Source organism: Leptinotarsa decemlineata, unplaced genomic scaffold (genome assembly GCF_025532065.1).
Source record: "Leptinotarsa decemlineata unplaced genomic scaffold, Ldec_3_MD MMD2_tig00000218_RagTag_RagTag, whole genome shotgun sequence".
NCBI lineage: Eukaryota > Metazoa > Arthropoda > Insecta > Coleoptera > Chrysomelidae > Leptinotarsa > Leptinotarsa decemlineata.
The window spans coordinates 5,480,627-5,500,689 of record NW_027412545.1 but is presented as its reverse complement, the minus strand read 5'-3'; the positions used below and the strand labels follow the sequence as shown (position 1 = coordinate 5,500,689).

At 34.8% G+C, this 20,063-nt stretch overlaps 1 protein-coding gene across 5 annotated transcripts in view; it reads right to left on the bottom strand.

The window, feature by feature from the left end:
- Positions 1 to 20,063, bottom strand: part of snu (ABC-type transporter snustorr) — a 216,476-nt gene that overhangs the window by 49,323 nt on the left and 147,090 nt on the right. For all 5 annotated transcript variants that reach the window (XM_074173311.1, XM_074173312.1, XM_074173313.1 and 2 more), the window contains one exon: positions 8,534 to 8,755. In XM_074173311.1, the coding sequence (XP_074029412.1) occupies positions 8,534 to 8,755 (222 nt within the window). The remainder of the gene's footprint in view (positions 1 to 8,533; positions 8,756 to 20,063) is intronic.

Genomic DNA, 20,063 nt, shown 5'->3' with positions numbered 1-20,063 from the left:
GTATCTGTGTAAAGTAAAGAGACATTTTCATCAAAGTGTTGTTTGATGCATCCATAGAAAAAGTCATACATGACTGTTTTAGATAATTCTAATATGGAAAATCCCAAATATAATGGTTTATCGTAATGAACCTTCACTCTACCCAATTGAATGGCAACGAAATTATCAGTGAAAATTGAACAATTTTTGAAATTTGGTTTGGCTATGAGAGTGCTGGCACCTATATTTTTCTTTATATTTTCCCAATGTGTAACGAGTCTAACATCAATTCGATTATCTACATTCTCCATTGTCTTTCCATACACCGCATTATTCATTAGTTTATAGAAATCTTTAACAGATTTGTTGTTAGACCTATTACGCATTTCAGTATTAAGATCTATATAGGGTTTCATCCAGCATGATTGTTTGAATTTCAATACTCTATGTGTATTCATTACAATCAATCCATTTTTGACAGCTTGCTGTAGATTCCTATAATGAACAATATATTTTCTTTTATCATTCAAATTTGGAATTAATTTGGGAATTTTCGATTGTGTACGAGGTGGTATTATTTTTTCGACTAAAAATGGAAGGTCAGAATGTTTATCATGCAACTCTTGTGGATAATGAATGTCCACTTTAAATACATACCCATACGGACTATCAGTACTCACATCCATCACATCAAGATTAAGAATTTCATTTGGTGTCAACCATGTAAATTCACTTGTTGGTAGAGGTTGTGACATACTGTGACCGTATAGATTTGTTGCATCTAAATATGTAATGAATGTGGAAGGTTCATTGGGATTATAATTGGGTAAAAATCTATTATTTGCTATATGTTTCCTCTCGCTACATTGACTAATTCCACCTCGTATACCTTTTTGAAAAAAGTGAATCATATCAATGTCAGTTAGTAATTCCAATTCAACATTAGTGAACTTCAACATGGCATCCCATGATAATCCAGGTGCAGTGTAATATTGTGCCGGATCTAAGTTATATATCTCTAAACTTGTGGTGCGGAAATTTTCAAAAATATCACATAGTAGCAATACATCCGACTTCAAATACAAATCAGAGTATTCCCCCAAATTCTGACACTCGAATAAATTCCAAACATTTCTAGCCCTATCATAATCAGTTTCCGATATATGTTCACAATTGAGTGTGTCATAAAACTGATTTTTTGTCGGAAGTAATGGATAATTCAATTTGTCAATGTCATCAACAAAACTATATGGAAATACACCTTTCTGTCTCATCAAATTGAATTTCTCAATTTGTGGGAAATGTTTGTGCATCTCCAAACATTGATCGGAGGTCAAGTTTGCACCCAACTTCTCCAACGAATTAGTCATAAATTTATAACTATCGATAAATCTCATTTTGAGATAATTCTTCCTAACCACACCATCTTTATCGGTATAGCTGTGTGTAAAGAGATGCTTCGTGAAAGATATATATTTCTCTTTAGTTTGCGGGATAACATCAACTTTCTCTTTATTCCTATACAATTCTTTTATGAATAAATGACAATCATAACCACTTAAATTATGAAAAATGATAGGTATGAAGTTTGGTATTTTGAAATTTAAATTACATTTCGAGTGAGCGGCATGTGATCTTTTCTTTCCTGTGACATGACAATGATCTCTTACTTTGACGTCACCATCAGTAAATGCTTTATTACATATACCACAAGTTCTGGCTGCAACAAACTGTTCTTCTTCTTCGACAGTTTGTGTATCCATTGGTTTAGGGTTTCTGAGATGATTTTCATGTATCTCTTTCAAATCATCTTCAATGCTACTCACAAATTTCTGAGCTGCATCTACACCCCTATATGTAACAAATTTTGTCAAATCATCATTATATGAACACTTTATCAAATAAGCAAATGAATATGGGGCATGTTTGAATGTTTTAATCGTGTATGAACTTCCAGGATTTGGCTCATTCACATGAATCGGTTTAAGCACTGATTCAAAATCAGCATACACTACAAATGGCACCCTCATTTGCCTCTCAAAGTTTTCAAACATTAGTTTATTTTCCGCAACCATTCTACCATATTTATTGATCTTTAAATTAGTAGTTGGTGTTGTGGTACTAATGTGATTACAATCATACATATTATGACGTAAAAGCAATCTCTCATCAGAAAAATATATCAAACATCCGTCACAAAAATATTTTTTCTGTCTATGAGCTGATAGTTGATTAGAAACTAATCTTGAAAGATCTTTGATCCAACAATAGTGACCATTACCGGAGTCATCAGTTATAAACAACAAATTGACATGTCTCCGGAGTCTTCTCTGTGAGTATCGCAATGGACCAATCACTTCATACTTCATTTTACCCTTCTCAAATGTACTCTCTAAACCGTAAACATTAATTGAAATATCATTCCTATCTTCGAATATTTCGATACTCTTATTATTAACTTTAACCGGAAAATCCATACCTGTGACATCTAAAACAGTGGAAAAATGTGGATATGACGTAAGTTCGGACACTCGACTATCTGCAGGATATAATGCTGATGTTATAGCCCAAGCAAAACAATATTGATCTTCATTACGAACATTCACAACAGCTTTCTTCCATTGAATACATTGAGGCAGCTTCACATATGAACGTCCTTCCAGTGGACTGTATTTATTAATGTTGACCTCGAGAAACAATATTTTTTCACAAGTCCAACCTGAATTATAAAAAAAAAATATTACTATTCAATCTTATTGAAATTTTTAAAAAATAAATACCTGAGTCACGATCCTGGAACTCAGTCGTTTGAGCCACAATTACATCACGGAATCCATCAAAAACAGCATTCAAATCTGAAGATTGGTCCACTATTTTATTTTGGGAATTAAATGACTTCGTGTCCCTCGAATCATCAGTCTGAAGAATATAATTCCCAAAAACTTCCATATTCACCTTGATGCTTTTATGGATCCTGATGGCTGATTCCAGTAATTCAATGACCTTCTGCCTAATCTTATTGAAAAATGACATGTAGTCACTGGTTACAATCGAACTCTCCACCCTGTATGTAGCAATGCGGCAATTGAATGCATTCGTTATAATTTGAACACCGTCAGACAATTGAACACATGCATTATTTTTATGACTCATGGTTCTTCGGTGAGAATTCACTTGGGTCATAGGAATTGTCACATTACAACAATTGCACGTATACATAGGTGTTGCATTATCCACTCTCACCCGTTTCACTGCAGGCCCTCCTTGGCAACTCTGGAGCTGATGCCGACGAAGATTATCACTACGAGTGAAAGATTTACCACAGTCACAGGAATACATTTTATATAATAGTTCTCACTAACTCACTTGATGTAAACTGACATAGCCAACACTCGTACGCTTCTTAAATACACTCTGATAGGACCCGTCAAGACGTCATAGCCAACCCCACTTCTCAACTACATGCGCCAAGATTACCTCCCAACTGAATGCGATAACAGATGTCGATATACGAGCAAGCAGTGGTCGTTGCGGTCTCGGAGAGGGTAGACGCTAGGCAAACGGTCCTCGGCTGCCGTTGTGTCACCATCGATAGCGGGGCTAGAGCGAACCTTCATCGCTTCGGGAGAGGTGAGGGCAGACCGATGAATACGCATTACTCTGCCACACGTCGTGGAGTGAACATGTCGCTCTCTAGCCGTTGAACGGTTATTGCTGACGTCACTCCACTACTAACTTGGTGCCCTAACACCGATGGAGCATTTATTACTTGGAGGATCTTCGAAGTATGCAGACGTATGTTTGTACATAGACAAACAAGCACATGATGAAACCCTGTACCGTGCATTCTCCTACACACACACACACACACACACACATAAACACACAAAATCTCATATGAAAAAAAATCTGAACGATCCATGCACCAGACACTTCAAGGTCACAACGCCTTGACTTCACTGCACAACAAAAAAACTTCACCAAACAACAACCAATAAAAAAAGCAATTAATACGTCATAGTGGTGGGGGGAGGCCGAGAATCAGCTGTAAACAACTACTACCATAGGCATCAAAAGGATGTCCTTCTTTAAGATTAACCAATACCCTGTTCTTTTTGTTTTTAGTATACCTCAGTGTAACCAAAACTCTGGTATTGGTGGTTTCATAATCATCCACAGTCAGCTTAACAAGTTCGTCACGTCTACAGGCGCCAAAAATACCACACATTATATAACTTTTTCAAGCAACCATGTATGATTACCTGCCTCCAACAAAATCCAGTTACTTCTTCTTCAGACAAAATTTTTGATTTCTTTGGTGTGTATTCATCAGGCTTTCATCTCAAGAACACAAATAATTTTCCAAATCTGAAAATACCATTTCTTAAGATAATTCTCTAATATGGTGTACGATTCAAAAAACTAACCTTGAAATCTCAAACTTTCCTAAATAAATTTGATTTTGTACCTCAATTTCATCAATGGTCGTTGTTAAAGCGAACTCGCGAACATGAAAATTGTTTATAATATTATTAAGCTGTTCCATGATCACACGATATTGGAATTTTTCTGTAGAATTACGAGGTACGTGGTTGGTTCTTTCCTCGGAATCAAAATGTAATCTTTCAGTGGGATTACGAAAAGTCTGGAACGACACACGTCCGATACGCAAATTACGGATTCGATTGTTCTGGAGAACCATAAGTTTGGTCAACAAACCCTCATGCCACACACGGTCAAAGGCCTCGATTGCGTTATTTCAAATATGGGTAACATACGATAGAAGGTCACCTGTTGATCTTTGTTTCCGAAAGCCATATCGATGATCGCTCAAGATGTTGAAGCCTTCCAAATATTTAAGGATATGTTGGTTGACGGCTTTCTCCATCAATTTTGATATCACTGATAGCAAAGTGACTGGTCTATACTTATTTGTGTGTTTTTGCCTTTTTTAGCAATAAACTGAACCCGAGCAATCTCCCAACAAGGAGGAAAAACCCCTTCCTTGTAAGACAGGTTGCAAAATACTGAAAAGTCTTTGTACAGTCTACGTTTTTTCAAGTCCAATAATGAAATAACTTTTACTTCTGTCAAGAGTGTGGGGTCCACAAAATTGTTTGAAAATCAGTAGATAGGGAAATAAATTAGTAAAATTTTGTTTCGAAGACTTTTGCATACATTAGATTACGGAAAGACTCCGTTTATAGGAGTCCTTGGCTTTTTGCTCCCATCAATACTAATTAATATTTCTATTTTCGTGAATCCATTCAAGTTATTATTTCGTCGTTCTGATGATAAGAGGTCATAAGTATTCAATTACAGACGTAATTAATGATATACATAAATTGAAACGGTGAATATTTAATTGATTACACCGGCCGACCTTTGATGGTTTGGTACCATGTTCTTTGTGAAATATTTGTTAACACAAAGAAGACAATGACGAAGACGCAATCTATGGCATGAAGTAACAATGAACGTGGGTCATAATGGCGATGTGTGGCAAAGTTGAACTTCAGCATCTGCCGACAAATGGGAAATCGCTTTCTGTCTTGCTGGAACTTGCACCGAAAATAAACAGTTGGTTGAATCTGACTTAAGACCACCTAAACTTTTGTATGAAAGTTCATTACAGAACCTTTATTTCTTTTATTGATTTTGTAAAATTCCACCAGTAGGTAATCAAATTGTTGACATCTTAATTTATTTCTCAGACTTTGTGACAAATCAAGGATATAGGATGGTTAACCAACTAATTCATTTTTTAACTGCTTAAATATCGATTTGTATTATCGAATATACCAGTTCACTCATTATTGTGAATGGCTGAATGGCTGAGTATTTTTATTACTGTTCCATTTGAGAATTATGAAATTGGTATTTAAAATAATATTAAATCAATATTATGGATGTTTGTCGTTATCTTTTACGATTCACTTTGAAACAAGTTAATGATGGTAACATAACGTCATAACCCTCATTACTCCTCTATTTTTTAATGGTTTATAAATTATTTTTGAAAAGTTCGACTTACGTACAAATGAGAATTGAATCGAATAAAATATGAGATAATTTTGTTGATTAGATCATCAATATGCTAATGTTTGGAAGAATGATTAAACAAAATCAGGTTATCTTTCAACGATCTATTCAATATATAAAACAAAATTTATTTTTATGGATATGTCCGAGTTTTTATTGAACTTTCTGAGACTTTTCATTTTTCATGATGTTTAAAAAATATAAATAATATAGATATGGAAAGGATACACTTCTCTCTACTCATCAGTAATTTGTCGTATTCGATAATTTTGACTGTCAAAAAAAAATGATGTCCATAATGTACTTAAACTAAAAAATGATTAGGAACGTCTTAGTTAGCAGTTATCACACCATCCTTCTCAGCCAATCTACGGTATTGATCAGATAAAAAATAATGAAATCGTTGGGCATAGTATTGACATATTTACTCAGGTTAGGCTGCGGTCAACGATTTTATTATTTTTTTATCTGATCAATACCGTAGATTCCTTAGGAGAGTGGTGTGCTGACTGCTACCTAGGACCTTCCGCATTAATTTTCAGTATATTATCTACATCATTAATATATTTTTTTCAATAACACCGTTTACCATTTTTTTTTTCACTTATTTTTAGTTTCTAATTTGTTTGTCAATTCTTCTCATTCTGTTTAGTTCATTCAGGGCCTCAGTTTCACAAAGTAATATGTAATCCGCCGTTTCATAGCTGCGGCCATCTTGAATTTGCATTTTTTTTCAAAGTGTACTACTATTTTACTAGTCAAGTCGTATCATTTGATACCCATTTTGAGGCAGTTGAGAAAAAATATGTAGTTCGCCATTTGGTAGCTGTGGCCATCTTGAATTTGCATCATTTTTCAAAGTGTACTACTATCCTACTAGTCAAGCCCTCTCATTTGATACCCATATTGAGGTAGTTATAAAAAAAATTGTAATACGCCATTTTGTATCTACGACCATCTTGAATTTGCTTTTTTTTTCAAAGTGTCATTTGAGGTAGTTGTGAAATATGCAATCCGCCATCATGGCAGCTGCGGTCGGCCATCTTGAAATTGCATCTTTTTCAAAGTGTACTACTATTCTACTAGTCAAGTCCTGTCATTTGATACTCATATTATAGTAGTTGTGATAAAATTTGTAATCCACCATTTTGTTGCTGCGGCCATCTTGAATTTACAATGATACAGATTAAAATGCATGTATTAAATTCTATTTTCATCAAAACTAAATACGTGTAACAAATAGATCAATCTGATCAAACTTCAATGTTTATTGAGAAACGTGAAACTTTGAACTTGAAAAAAGTACAAGGTTATAATTGAGAGATTAAATAACTAGGTTACCGTGTGATAATTCTGAAGTCCACCCAAGCTGGTCTTCAGAATTATGTAAAATGTGCCAGACTTTTCTTCTATGAAAATTATTTCACCCGGTTATCATCTAGACTAGACAATAGAATTAATAATGATCCATCGGCACCAGCCTATTCAATTTATGAAAACTATTACTTCACTGATGAACTATCTACAATGGAACTGAAATTACCTGATTTCCAACTATCTAGATAGACAATTTACTATGCAAACAATACGGTTCATAGATCGCAAAGTGGGTGTAGATCATTTCCTGACTCACCACCCAAGTGTCTTACTTCAAAAGTTTACATTTAAAAAATGCATTAGTATTAGAATCAAATCTTTTTTTTTGATACTCAAACTTTATTCAGATATTCTTCACATGAAAATGAATCTATTTTGGTTAAGTTTCGTTATCCATATATTGATCCAGTTGCATTTCATTAGTTCAGATTTCTATTGTCTAATATGATATAAATTGGTTTGAAATTCCTGAAAGAATGTATGAAAAATTAACAATTATATTAAGCAAAAAAAAATTAATTACAATGAAATAAAATACAAGCAACGATCAAAAAATAAAAAATTGTTATCACAGTTATTATCCGAAGACGATTGTGGATACTAACAATCGAAACGTCGTGAAGTAGCTTGGCTTGGAATTTTTAATTTTTGATTTTCGTTATTAACAAAAAATGAAAATTAAACGATTCCAAGCCAAGTTACTTCACGACATTTCGATGGTTAGTATCCACAATCGTCTTCGGGTGATAACTGTGACAACTATTATCACAGTTATTACTCGAAGACGATTGTGATACCTCTGATAACTGTTATCACAGTTGTCACCCGAAGACGATAACAATCGAAACGTCCTGAAGTAACTTGGCTTGGAATCTTTTAATTTTAATTTCTTGTTAGTAATTTTTAATTTTCATCTCGTGTTCGTAGATCAATTTTTTATTTTTTTATTGTTGCTTGTATTTTATATCATTGTAATTTCAGTTTTTTTGCTCAATAGAATTGTTAATTTTTCAGCTAATATTTTTAATTTTTTACAGATTCTTTCAGGGATTTGAAACCAATTTATATCATATTAGACAGTTGATCCAAATACTTAGACATCTGCAATTTGGTAATTACCTAATTGAACACTTACATTGTTCCTTTGGCTACAGTCATATTCAAGTCGCTCAGAACATGGTTAGGTTTTTTTTTCGAGCCATAGTATTTATATGCATGCCTCACGCAGACGGCCTGCTGCCTTTTGTTCCAGACTGATGATTGCTGATGTACAAGCGGAGGTCGCTCGACGTTTACTCCAACTAGGTCCGGCCCTGGCGTGGTAGGCTCTACCCGTTCACCCATTGCGGATCCCTCACTGAAACAAAAATAATATATTGTTACTTACACAATGATAAAGATTGAACATGAAAGTCTAAATATCCTGGAGTAAAGCACAGATTGAAAAAATACTTTGGAATGATTTGCAGTCTTAACCTTACAGTTTTTGCCAGCACAGTCAGTCTTTCTATCAGTATTGCTCTCAAAACCATTCCTAGAAATGTTGGCGGATTGGATTTGTATCTGAGTGCATATTTTTCTCCATACTACTAATCACCTCTTACTTTTGAAGAATCTCATATTAAGTTTGTTAGCCAACGATGCCATTCAATATGATATTATTGATAATACATTTGAGGGAACTGAGTTTTCATTTCACATCAATAAACTATGCCAATGACCTAAGTACTTATGCTAGACGTGTCTTGTATGCTGACCCTATTAGTCTTCAAAATGAATTGAAGGAACATCAACAGAATTCAACAAGTAGTTCAATGAGACAGCTTTAATGTATTCCCAAAAAAGAAGACTGTATTGAATTCGAAATCACATTATGTAACAGTCAACCAACTGGTTGGTTCTTCATTTAAATTCTTCAACAATTCGTTTCATCACTTACTCAAAAAGACTTTAAAATGGGAATTTTAGAACAATATAGTACGTTACTAGAACATATGCATGATGAATGTTTGAATGTCTGCGAATAAAAAGTAATAATACATTCTCGACTAGTAAGTTATGTTCATACTAAAATGCCGACATAACAAAAGTAGATATTCAATATATTAATATCTTAAGAGAAATGTAATTTATTTTATTGACTGCAAATTAAACGCTTTCGGTAGAAGATTTAGCATAAGGAATTTTGTAATGAAATAGTTGATTATCAGCATGATACCTCTTATAATAAGGCTTTTCTGAGTATCGCGGCAGACACTGACCTCAATTGATTTAATTTCACCACAAATAAAGTGACGATCAGACTCGCTTTCGTGCGATACAAATAAAGGAAACTGTTGAGTCATCAAAAACATTTGTATTAGTATCTATCCGCATGATATGAAATCGTGTTCCATAACAAAATATACATTTCCTGAGATTAGAAATGCTCCTAATGATTAGAAAAAAAATTATGCAGTGGCATGCTTTTTGACCGTTGTTTAGTAGTTGTCTGAATTGTACTTTTTTTGTAGTCATAACGGCTTACTGAGTTACTCTACAGTTCATTCACAGTGCACATTTCAAAAGTTTTCCGTAGTTTCCCGTACCAGTTTGATGTTTGTCATATGTTTCTGGTTGTCCATAAATAGTTCGCCTCCTGTGCCTTTTGTTGTATTGCCTATTGCTAAGGTAAATCTAAAGAAATGAATTTTAAATGTTCAAGCCCGTCTCGGATATACCTACACAGTAGGTTGAATGAACTGATACCTCTCAGAAAACAACTACTCCACTGGATAATACCACGAATGGCGTTGGATTATATTCGACAGGCGTCAGTGCAGGAATCTTCACAGAAAATTTCCTGCATATGCAATTGGCAATACAACTGAGCGAGTTGACCTTTAATTTTGGAACGGGCACACTTGCAGACCGGTTTCGGACTCCTTAGCCACTCGTCAGTGCAAGATAGTGACGATTATAGACCTAATGTTGGTTAGTCCCGCGACCACTAGATGGAGTGACATTTTTGATGTTCGCTCCAACTTAAAACGAGGAATGAAATACTCTGATGAAAGAATTTAGATTTTCAATTATGGAATATCATTGAATTTAGGTCGATGATGGTCAATATCTTGCATTGACAAGTGGCTAAGGAGCCCGAAACCGGTCTGCAAGTGTGCCCGTTCCAAAATTGAAGGTCGACTCTTTCAGTTGCATTGCCATTTGCATATGCAGAAAATATTCTGTGAAGATTCCTGCACTGACGCCTGTCGGATATAATCCAACGACGTTCGTGGTACTAGCCAGTGGAGTAGTTGTTTTCTGATAGGCGTCAGTCCATTCAACCTACTGTTCAAGCCCGAGACGGGCTTGAAAATTTAAAGTTCATTTCTTTAGATTTGTTTACTGCCTGTAATAATAAGTATAGCTAAAGTCTCAGTGAGTAGCTTTATAATTGTTTTGATCCCGACTTTGTCGAAGCTTTTCCTCATTTCTCTTCGCGAAAATTCCCTATATGAACATTTTCCCGTGTGTATTTCCAGGTTTATTTTCCCAGTACTCTCACTGATGGTTCTTCCACAGAAACAGTTATGATCAGAAGTGAAGTATATAATCATGAGATAATAACAATGGATTCGATATAATTTGGAATGATATTCAATTCAAGAGTAACTATTCGAATCACAATTATGCATCAAGGTTATTACGTCAATAACCCACTGTTTTTGTATTCCAATACTATGCTCAAGAATGGATTTTTTTTAATGATATATATAATTACTCAACATATCAAGTATCTTTTGCATTTAGAATCAACAATTGTTGCGGATATACAAAGTTAGTAAAGCATTGATTTTCAAGCAATCCTCTTAGATGAAGATGACCTTTTTTTTGTATCGAACCTTTTCTGATCTGGTCAGATACCAAAATTTTCAGTATCCTCCTGCTAGTTTAGAACCAATATATGTAGCTGTTGTTTCAAGATGCCACAATCATCAACTATGTCGATATCTGTGATTCCTGAGTATTCTGGTACCCAATTTTGTTAATCAAAACACAAAAATTTTGGTTTGCTTTTGGAGAGCAGCTGATAGGTTCTTCCTGTACTTCATCCTTAGACGTGGAAAATTATGAGTGTCAATAAAAATTGAGATCGATGACATTAATTTCAATTAGGCATGTCGGAATGTTAATTTTAATTAGGCATGTCGGAATGTTGATGGAATGCAAGTAATGGACAATTTAATCACTGAATGCGTGTGAATTATCCGAGATTTTGAAGTAATGTCAATTGGTATTTCCGGACTTGAGTATCGAAGTTTTTCAAAAGATGCATAACCTTTCCAGAAGAATTCAATTCACAGTAAAGGAATATATAATTCAGGTACTTGAATGGCAATGAAAAACAGTTTATGATTAACATGAATGATTATTTCATAATGTTAATTCAAAAATCAAGAAGAGGCACTTACTTAAATGATAGCATTCGTTTTTCATCATTTTGGAAAAACCAATGTATAGTAGGCACATCACGGTAAACTTCTGTAGATAACAATTTCCATGAATCATTGGACTTCATTCCACGAAAGTAAAGTTTTTCTAAATGGCGTCGGTATAAACGAATACACCTTCCAAGGTTTTGATCCCAATTATATCGAAATATAATGATGATCAGACGGGTAATTATTTATCCATGGAAAATTGTTGGTTGGCAGTTACAGCTGAATCATCGCAATGCCTGTTTTAGTTGTATCTAGTTTGTCTTCGAGGAATTCAACTTCTTTTCAACCAACAAAATCCTTTTTTCGGGAATGTTACTGAGCAATGTAAAACTCAATATCTCAGAAAAAATATTATTTGATACATTCTACATTACTATCGCTATGAATTAAATTATGAAACACTTTCACCCCCCAACGCTTCTGTCTGTCTGATGAATTAATCGGTGTGAAGTTAGGACGGCTGGGCTATCCGTTCGGAGCAGGAAAGCAATATAATATTGTTTTTTTCTCACAAATGTACAGAAAAGTTCGCGATGTCATATAGATAGATTTTTCTGTAATAGTTAAAGATAGATTACCCCTTTTAAAAAATCAGTCGAACTTGATATGGTTATTAGAAAGTTATTTAAAAAGATATGACGGCAATATTTTTCAAATTAAATACTTTAGACATATAAGCATTTCATGAAAATTATTTTTGTCCTTTACACAATACAAGTTTGATTAAAATTTTAGTAGTTGTCGGAAAGTTGAAACTATCGAGCAGGGAAACAAATTCAAGTGGTCTTACACACACCGATGAGGCAGGCGTGATGAAGAGATGCAGTTGCGTTGGTTTTGTTTTACATAGTGAATCACTTTGAAAGTTGAGGTCGCATTTTCCTCTTGTATTGTCTCTAGGTAGTTAGATACTCACCTATTTTACAAAAAAATTTACAGTTATGAACACACTTTTATTTGAGTTATTATCAGTTACAAGCCGATGTGATACTGTAACAGAAAAATGTAGGCACATACGCTCCCGTGTGGAGGTGGGTTGGGTTAGGTTAGGTCCAAAGTGAGTGGGCCTATTCGACCTACACCGCAGCCCGCAAGGGTTTATTGTGGCTCACACCTATTCACTCTCAACCAAATAAACCCAGCTTCTTAAAGAGGCCGATTAGTTTGCATGATGAGTGGTTTTTCAGGTCAGATGACTTATCATCTGACCTGAAAGACCACCGTACTCTTAAGTACGGATCTGCAAAAACCTGATTCAGTCCCCAGCAGGGCAGGCAGAAAGTTTCATCATTTTCCGAACAGAGACGATACATGTGGAATTCGCCGTGGTGGTAGTGCGCCCGACTCACGATCGGAAGACCGTTGGTTCGATTCCTGCCTTGATCAGATATTTTTCTCGAGAGAATTTATCTGGTTGAAGCTGGGATGATTCTGCAACCGTGTTAGGAATCACACGTTAAAAGGTAACATCTCGTTAGTCCTTAGCTCGCACAAGTTTCTCAACTTCTGAGAGTTGTTGTTCGTTGATTTAAACAGATTCAAACACTATCTTCCGACAGTCCGAGTCTCTGCAAATGATGATTCAAATGACAGTGACCTGTAAGAAGGCTTAAACATCGTAGTTCATCCCTACTGTAGTCCAACAACTGTTTGGTATCAAGCTTCGAACGGTGAATAAAAGCCTTGGAGTGAGCCAATCCTGGAAGATTTTGCCAGAAGTCCATAAATCTTCTTGCCATGCAGGTGTTGAATGTTTGTTTGGCAAAGCCTAAAGCGATGCCAATGACAGGTGCTGTTCTGATGAAGCTGCTCGCAGCACCCTCCTTTGCAAAGGATTCAGCAGCCTCATTGCCTTCCAAGCCAATATGGCCAGGAATCTAGACCAGAGACAATCTGTTAAGTCTTCCTATCGAGGAGAGTCGTTTTTGGAAATTTGCTACCAATTTAGACGTCGCTCGGTAGGAGCCAAGAGCTTCCAACGCCGCTTGACTGTCTGAGAATATTTTTATTGACTTGTGTATATGAGGTTGGATTCTTCCAATTTCTCCGCACACAATTCAAGGGCGTACATTTCCCCTCGAAATACAGTCGCATAGGTTCCTAGGCAGGTTGATATCTCTGTCCTGGGTCTGCGACGTGGAGTCAGGATTACTTGTTCATAATAATTATTAATATTTATATGTATATTAGGCATTCTTACGTCAAATACCGATGGCACATGTCTATCTTTTAGGGACAGCTTACTCTACTTATTACAATGCTTGAAATAATTATCACTATGATCTGGTGATTTGTGAGCTATTCTGTTTGGCTTTTTACTTATCTCTACTATTTATATAAACAATCAATCAAAATAAATTATTCACAAAGATATGTAGGCCATGCATAAATGTTGCTTTCATATACAAACAAATTGGAAAAAGTGGCTTCATCGGTTCATAAAACATTGGTATTCACCAATGATCAAAAAAAATTTTTCTTTCAGGATGTTCTGCCAATACTGTCCGAATTACTCGATGAGGGAGTCGAATTCATGTTTTTGAGAATTATATGTACTGTCACGTAAGGCAGATTGGAATCCTTGACATTGTCGCCTAGCTAGTTATCATAGTAGGCTTCAAAACGGCAATTTTCGTGGACTCGCTGAATATAAAAGTAATTTTCACTCGTGTTTTGATATGAAAAAATTTCCATAAGAGACGAGGTGAAAATGCTGCCCCTCTTTTTTTGCTTTTTGCATCCTGATGAGCATAAACATATTATTCGTTTGACAATTCAAAAGATTTCTTATTTCCAAAAATCAGAAACTTATCACTGCTGTGCAGTTAATTATAGTCTCCATATCCGTTATATCAAGGTAGCTATCTATTTTCTCCGTTTCTAACATTTTCAAACAGTTCATAACTATAGGACAAGAGTAAGTACATGCAATTTTTCTCGGTAGTTAGTACTATAGTTGTAAATTTCACCCTCAATTGTGGAGGGTCAAATTTACGGGCGAACCATTGTTTTGTTTTGAAAAGCAATGAGATGATTCGAACTTGACTGTTATACAGAATATGCAAAAGCCGTTCGAAGGAATGAGATTCACACCAATAATAGGGGTGCCCTTTATCAGAAATAATTAGATGTATACACATTTTAATTATGAATTGATATGCATGTGTAACGATACAACTAATTTTAAATGTTCTGAATTCGAATTGACACGAACGGTTTTGACGGTCACGTTCGGAAAACGTTTCTGGAGTGTTAAACTAGATACACGTGGTTAGAAATACAGTTTGTCCCAGCTAAAATTTGTCATCAATCTTATGTACAAACTTGTTGAAAAAAGAAAAGCGCTCAGTATCCCCAGTCAAGCCACTTATTCCCTCAGCAACCCCTACTATTCCAAACTAGCAATTTTATATTTTATAATGGTTGTGAAAACGTTTCGGAGAAAAAAATCATGAAACTGTATTTCTCCCAAAAATGTTTTCGATGTCTTTATAAAACAGCTATAAGTAGGAAATTGGCACCGTTTCATAAAATATTTTGTAAGGCCTTTTACAATTACTACAAAATAGTTTTATAAACATTTCGGCATAGGTACTATGAAATTTTTCTAACATTATTTGTACAAAAAATTATAAAATAATCGAAATACAATTTTATAACATTTTTTTAGTGATTCCAAGTAAGCTTTATAAAATATAATGTAGCCTAAAACGATAACGATAAAATAAAAAAGTATTCAAAATGTTTTCTGGAAGGTGCAAGAAGTAATTTTGTATTGGACACTATGAAAATATAATAGATATGTCAGCAACTGAAAACAAACAAACGTTGGGACAATTTTAATATTTTCACTTTTGTACTCATAAAACTGTGCTTCGAAGATTGATATTTTAACTGAGATTGAAATTTTATTGACAAATATATAGCCTATCATTGGTAAAATTTAAGCGCGCCACTCTTTTATTAATTTTTTTTCATTTTTTCAATTGAATTTTTCACTTTTTAATGTTTTTGATTATCAGTAACAAAGTGGAAAATCAAAATTTTTCAATTTTTCCAACGAAAATCGTTTTTGAAAGCTTTCAAGAAAAGCTCCAAGAAGTGAACAAAACTTGAGGTTTTTAGTTTGGAGAATTATCAGGGTTTTTATGTAAATTTAAAACTTGTAAAAATTAGTTAATTAGCTGAAGTATATCTAATAAATATTACTGGAGATTTTTCTCAACCCCAAACCATTATTTTCACACCTCGACACGTGTTTCGATCACCAAGTGATCATCTTCAAGAGAAGTTTGATCTTCCTCTTGAGATGTCGAGATGTTGAAATAACGGTTTGAAATTGGGAAAAAACTCAAGTGATATTCATTACTACACCAAAGGTTTCAAACAGTGCTTTAAAAATTTAGCGCTTCAAATGATATTCAATTACTTCTCCACAACTTTCCTGTTCTTTTTCATTAACATCTGATATTATCTACACACTTGATATTAATTTTCGTATTTTATTAATATTTATGACGAAATTGAAAATGAGACAGGTCATATGAGGGAAATCTTCTAAAGATTTTGATTCTATTCTCAGTCTTGATATTTCGAATTACTATAGATGAACATTTATATTTCTTCATAATATTTGTAGCTTTAAAAGGTCAATTGATTGCATCCAATGTTGAGAAACTCTCCTAAAGAGAACTGATTGATAAAGATATAGATATATATTTCAATGTCCACTTACGCTGGTTAAACTGTAATTACGATAAGTCTTAAACTCTTCAATTCCAACTTGAATCAAATAATAATATTGATTTCGAATTGTTTTACAAATTACGTTGATATATGGAAAATACTTCATTCCAATGAAGTATCCAAAAAAATATTTGCACCTAAAAGTTTCAAATCAGTTTAGAAAATCTTATTCCTTTATAAAAATATCACGATTTTGTCAAGTTATAGTAGTCCATAATACTTTTATAAAAAATAACTTGTGTGAGTGACCATGGTGTTTGTTACCTAATTTCTTCGTTAGAAGTAGGTCACCTGGCCCAGATTCTCTAGTCGCATTATAATAGTGTGCATGCAATGTTTACAAATACAATTACCAACAACCGTCTTCACTCATCGTAAGAAATCAAAAGTGAAAGGGAACATCTATCAATGTTATGATATTCGAAGAAAGTGACATGAATCGTTCTAACCTTATTTTTCATTTGAGCTTCACTTCTCCCAGATTTATAGTTTTATGAAACATTAAATCTAAAATCACTCGCAAGAGTTTGAATACTTGAATTCACGGTGAATAATCCATAGGTATATTTACAGCGAACATTGTTCTTTATTTAAAAGAAAAATAAAATAAATTACAATATAACATTTTATAGCAGAACACGTGTTGTGATTTTGTAAACTGTAATACATTATAGATTTTGGTTACATATAATTATCAGGATCTGCGTCGACAAAACAACAACAAAACGCAAGACTTCACCGATATTCCTTTGAAGAAAAACAGTTGCCTTCGATATTGACTTCGTCACTTCCAACGCCCAGTGACGGTCACAATCAGGCTCAAACTTTAAAACAGCATGAGGGTTAAGTATTACGTCGCGTCGTTTCAAAGCAGTTGAAATTTTCTTCACAGTAACCATGTCACTTCTTGCAATTTAGCGCTGTGAAGAATGTTACTGATCAGGTCATACTGCGAAGAAGCAAGTAGTAGGAACATAATATTTCCTTTATCTTACTGTTGAATTGGTTCAACATTTGTCACGCTATATGTGTGGGTAGAGTGAGTAGGTCTAAAGTGTGTGAGTATAGTCAACCTTCAACTGCTATCCTCGATCAAATGAATCCGGCATCTTAACGAAATCGATTACGGTTAGCCGGCAAAAAGTATGTGCTTTGCTACCAGACCATGATATATTTTCCTGAATCCAATGAGGACCTAATCGGCGGTCATTCTGCGACCACCTTCGTCAGGTGAGCTAGCAACACGAATGTCTGGCTTGAGATGTTGGTCTTTTGTGATGCATGTCGAAGAGACGGCGGTGTACAAATTGCACCCATCAGCGAGAAGACGCATCCAGGCCACAATGTGCAGCTCTAGAATCGTACCTCTGGACAATTTTCTGGTATATCTTATATTTTAGCCATTATGGCAAGTGATTCGAGTCAATTGGTCGATATTGAGGTTGTAGAATGTTAAAGATGGAAGATATCCACCTCAATGTCACCATCAATTCTTTACAATAACGGCATCTGTATGTCAGTTTCACATGACGATATAAAAGGGATTCGGCCATGTAGGGTTTTTTGCCTCTGGTTTGGGTGAACCATCGTTGGAGAGTAAACGTTTGCTGACCCTCCTCTCTTGATGCAGTTTCCGCTTTTACTGTTTAAGAATTTGGTGCGGGGCAAATTTGGAAGATACCTTGCCCTTGAGCAGGCGATAAGTCGCTTTATGGCTGCATCACCTAACCTCCTAGCAGAATTGAGAATTGGTGAACGGCGAAGCTCTTGGGGCCACACTAACGAGAAATACCATTAATTATCGCGATAATGGACGTTACCCCTAGCTGTAGTCACGACTTAACGCGATAATTTGACAACGGCAGTAACATTGCCGTTTGGCGTTAGGCGATAGCTAAAGTGGCGGTACATCAAAGAGATTAACGCGAGAATTAATGCGATAAAGCGGCACAATACGTCAGTGTCACTGTCAACGTCCATCTTTCAAGTAAAATTAACGCCGTTTTTATCGCCAATCATGGGCATTCACGTTGATCGTATTAAGTGTAGCCACCCACTTTATAATGGGCATTGACGTTAGCCGCTTAGCCGCTTACAGGGAGAACTTGTTGAGTCGTTTGCATATCCTCTGTAGACGCAGAGTCAGAATCTTTGGTTTCTTCGTGTTCCATAGCGTTCTACGAGTAGCTAGGGAAAATAGGTCTGCCACGACTGAGCACCTATACACACACCTCAGGGTGAGTCATCATTTAGGTACGAGGACACCTAACTGGCAAGAAGTATTCCCCTCTATCGCTACAGACCTTCATTGGATGGCCTTTACTGTCACCAAATTTGGACCCTCTTCATTTCGTTTTGTGTGGATTACCAGAATGGTAAAAATTCGGCGAGTGTCGAGTGACTTGGAGAGCATTTCAATTTTATTTTATTTTTGTACGATGGCTAATGATCATCGATTCAAACATTTATTGGACTGTTTAATACGTAGGCATTTTGACAATTTCAAATTTGAAAGTTTTGATGTGATTTTCATCGTCGATTGGTGGTGAGAGTGAAAGAGTAAAAAATATAGGAAAATAGTGTTCTTTTTCAGTCAGTTTTCCAAAATAACTTGATGCAGGTCCTGATTACGGTTTTGTTTCGTTTTGGTTTGGCCAACCTATATATCAATTTTAATTTGGTCAAATTTCTCAACACTATTCTACTAATTTCTTTTGAATACATTTTTAAAATATTGGTAGAACAATATACTTCCGAGTGAATTATTAATCAGCTGATTTATTAATTTCCATATCATTTAAAAAGCTGAATTTAAAACTTTCCGTGAAGGATTTTGAATTTATGATTTGACTCATCACCCTCTTTAAGAAGGTGAGTAGGTAACTTGAGGTCTTTTTTTCATTCCGAAAATTGTTTCTGTTTTTTTATGAGTCACGTAAATGACTTTCCAGTTTGACTTATGCAAAACATCGAACATGATGTTTCTTAATCACAAAAATCGATTTCAAGTTTTCTATTTTCCTATCCCCAAGTATAGATCCCAGTCGAAAAGGCGATCAGAGTCAAAAAATCTTTTTTGTAGACAATTTTATGTGAATTATTCAAGTATATGACGACTCCATTTGTATCAATTTTGACTTTATCTCTATTTATTCTAGTGATTTGGTCGTTACTGGACTTCGTTAATTGGACTATTACACTAGATTTATATATTCTTGTCAAATAACTCAACAACAAACAATAACAATAAATTTATATTATGGATTTTCGTCGTGTTATTTTTATGATTTACTTTCTAACAAGTTAATGGTGATTACAGAACGTCAATCACCGTCATTATTCCTCTATTTTGTAATGGCTAATGAATGATTTTTAAACAATGCACTTTAAAATGCACAAATAAGAATGAACAAATCAGTTGAGAAAGCGAATGAG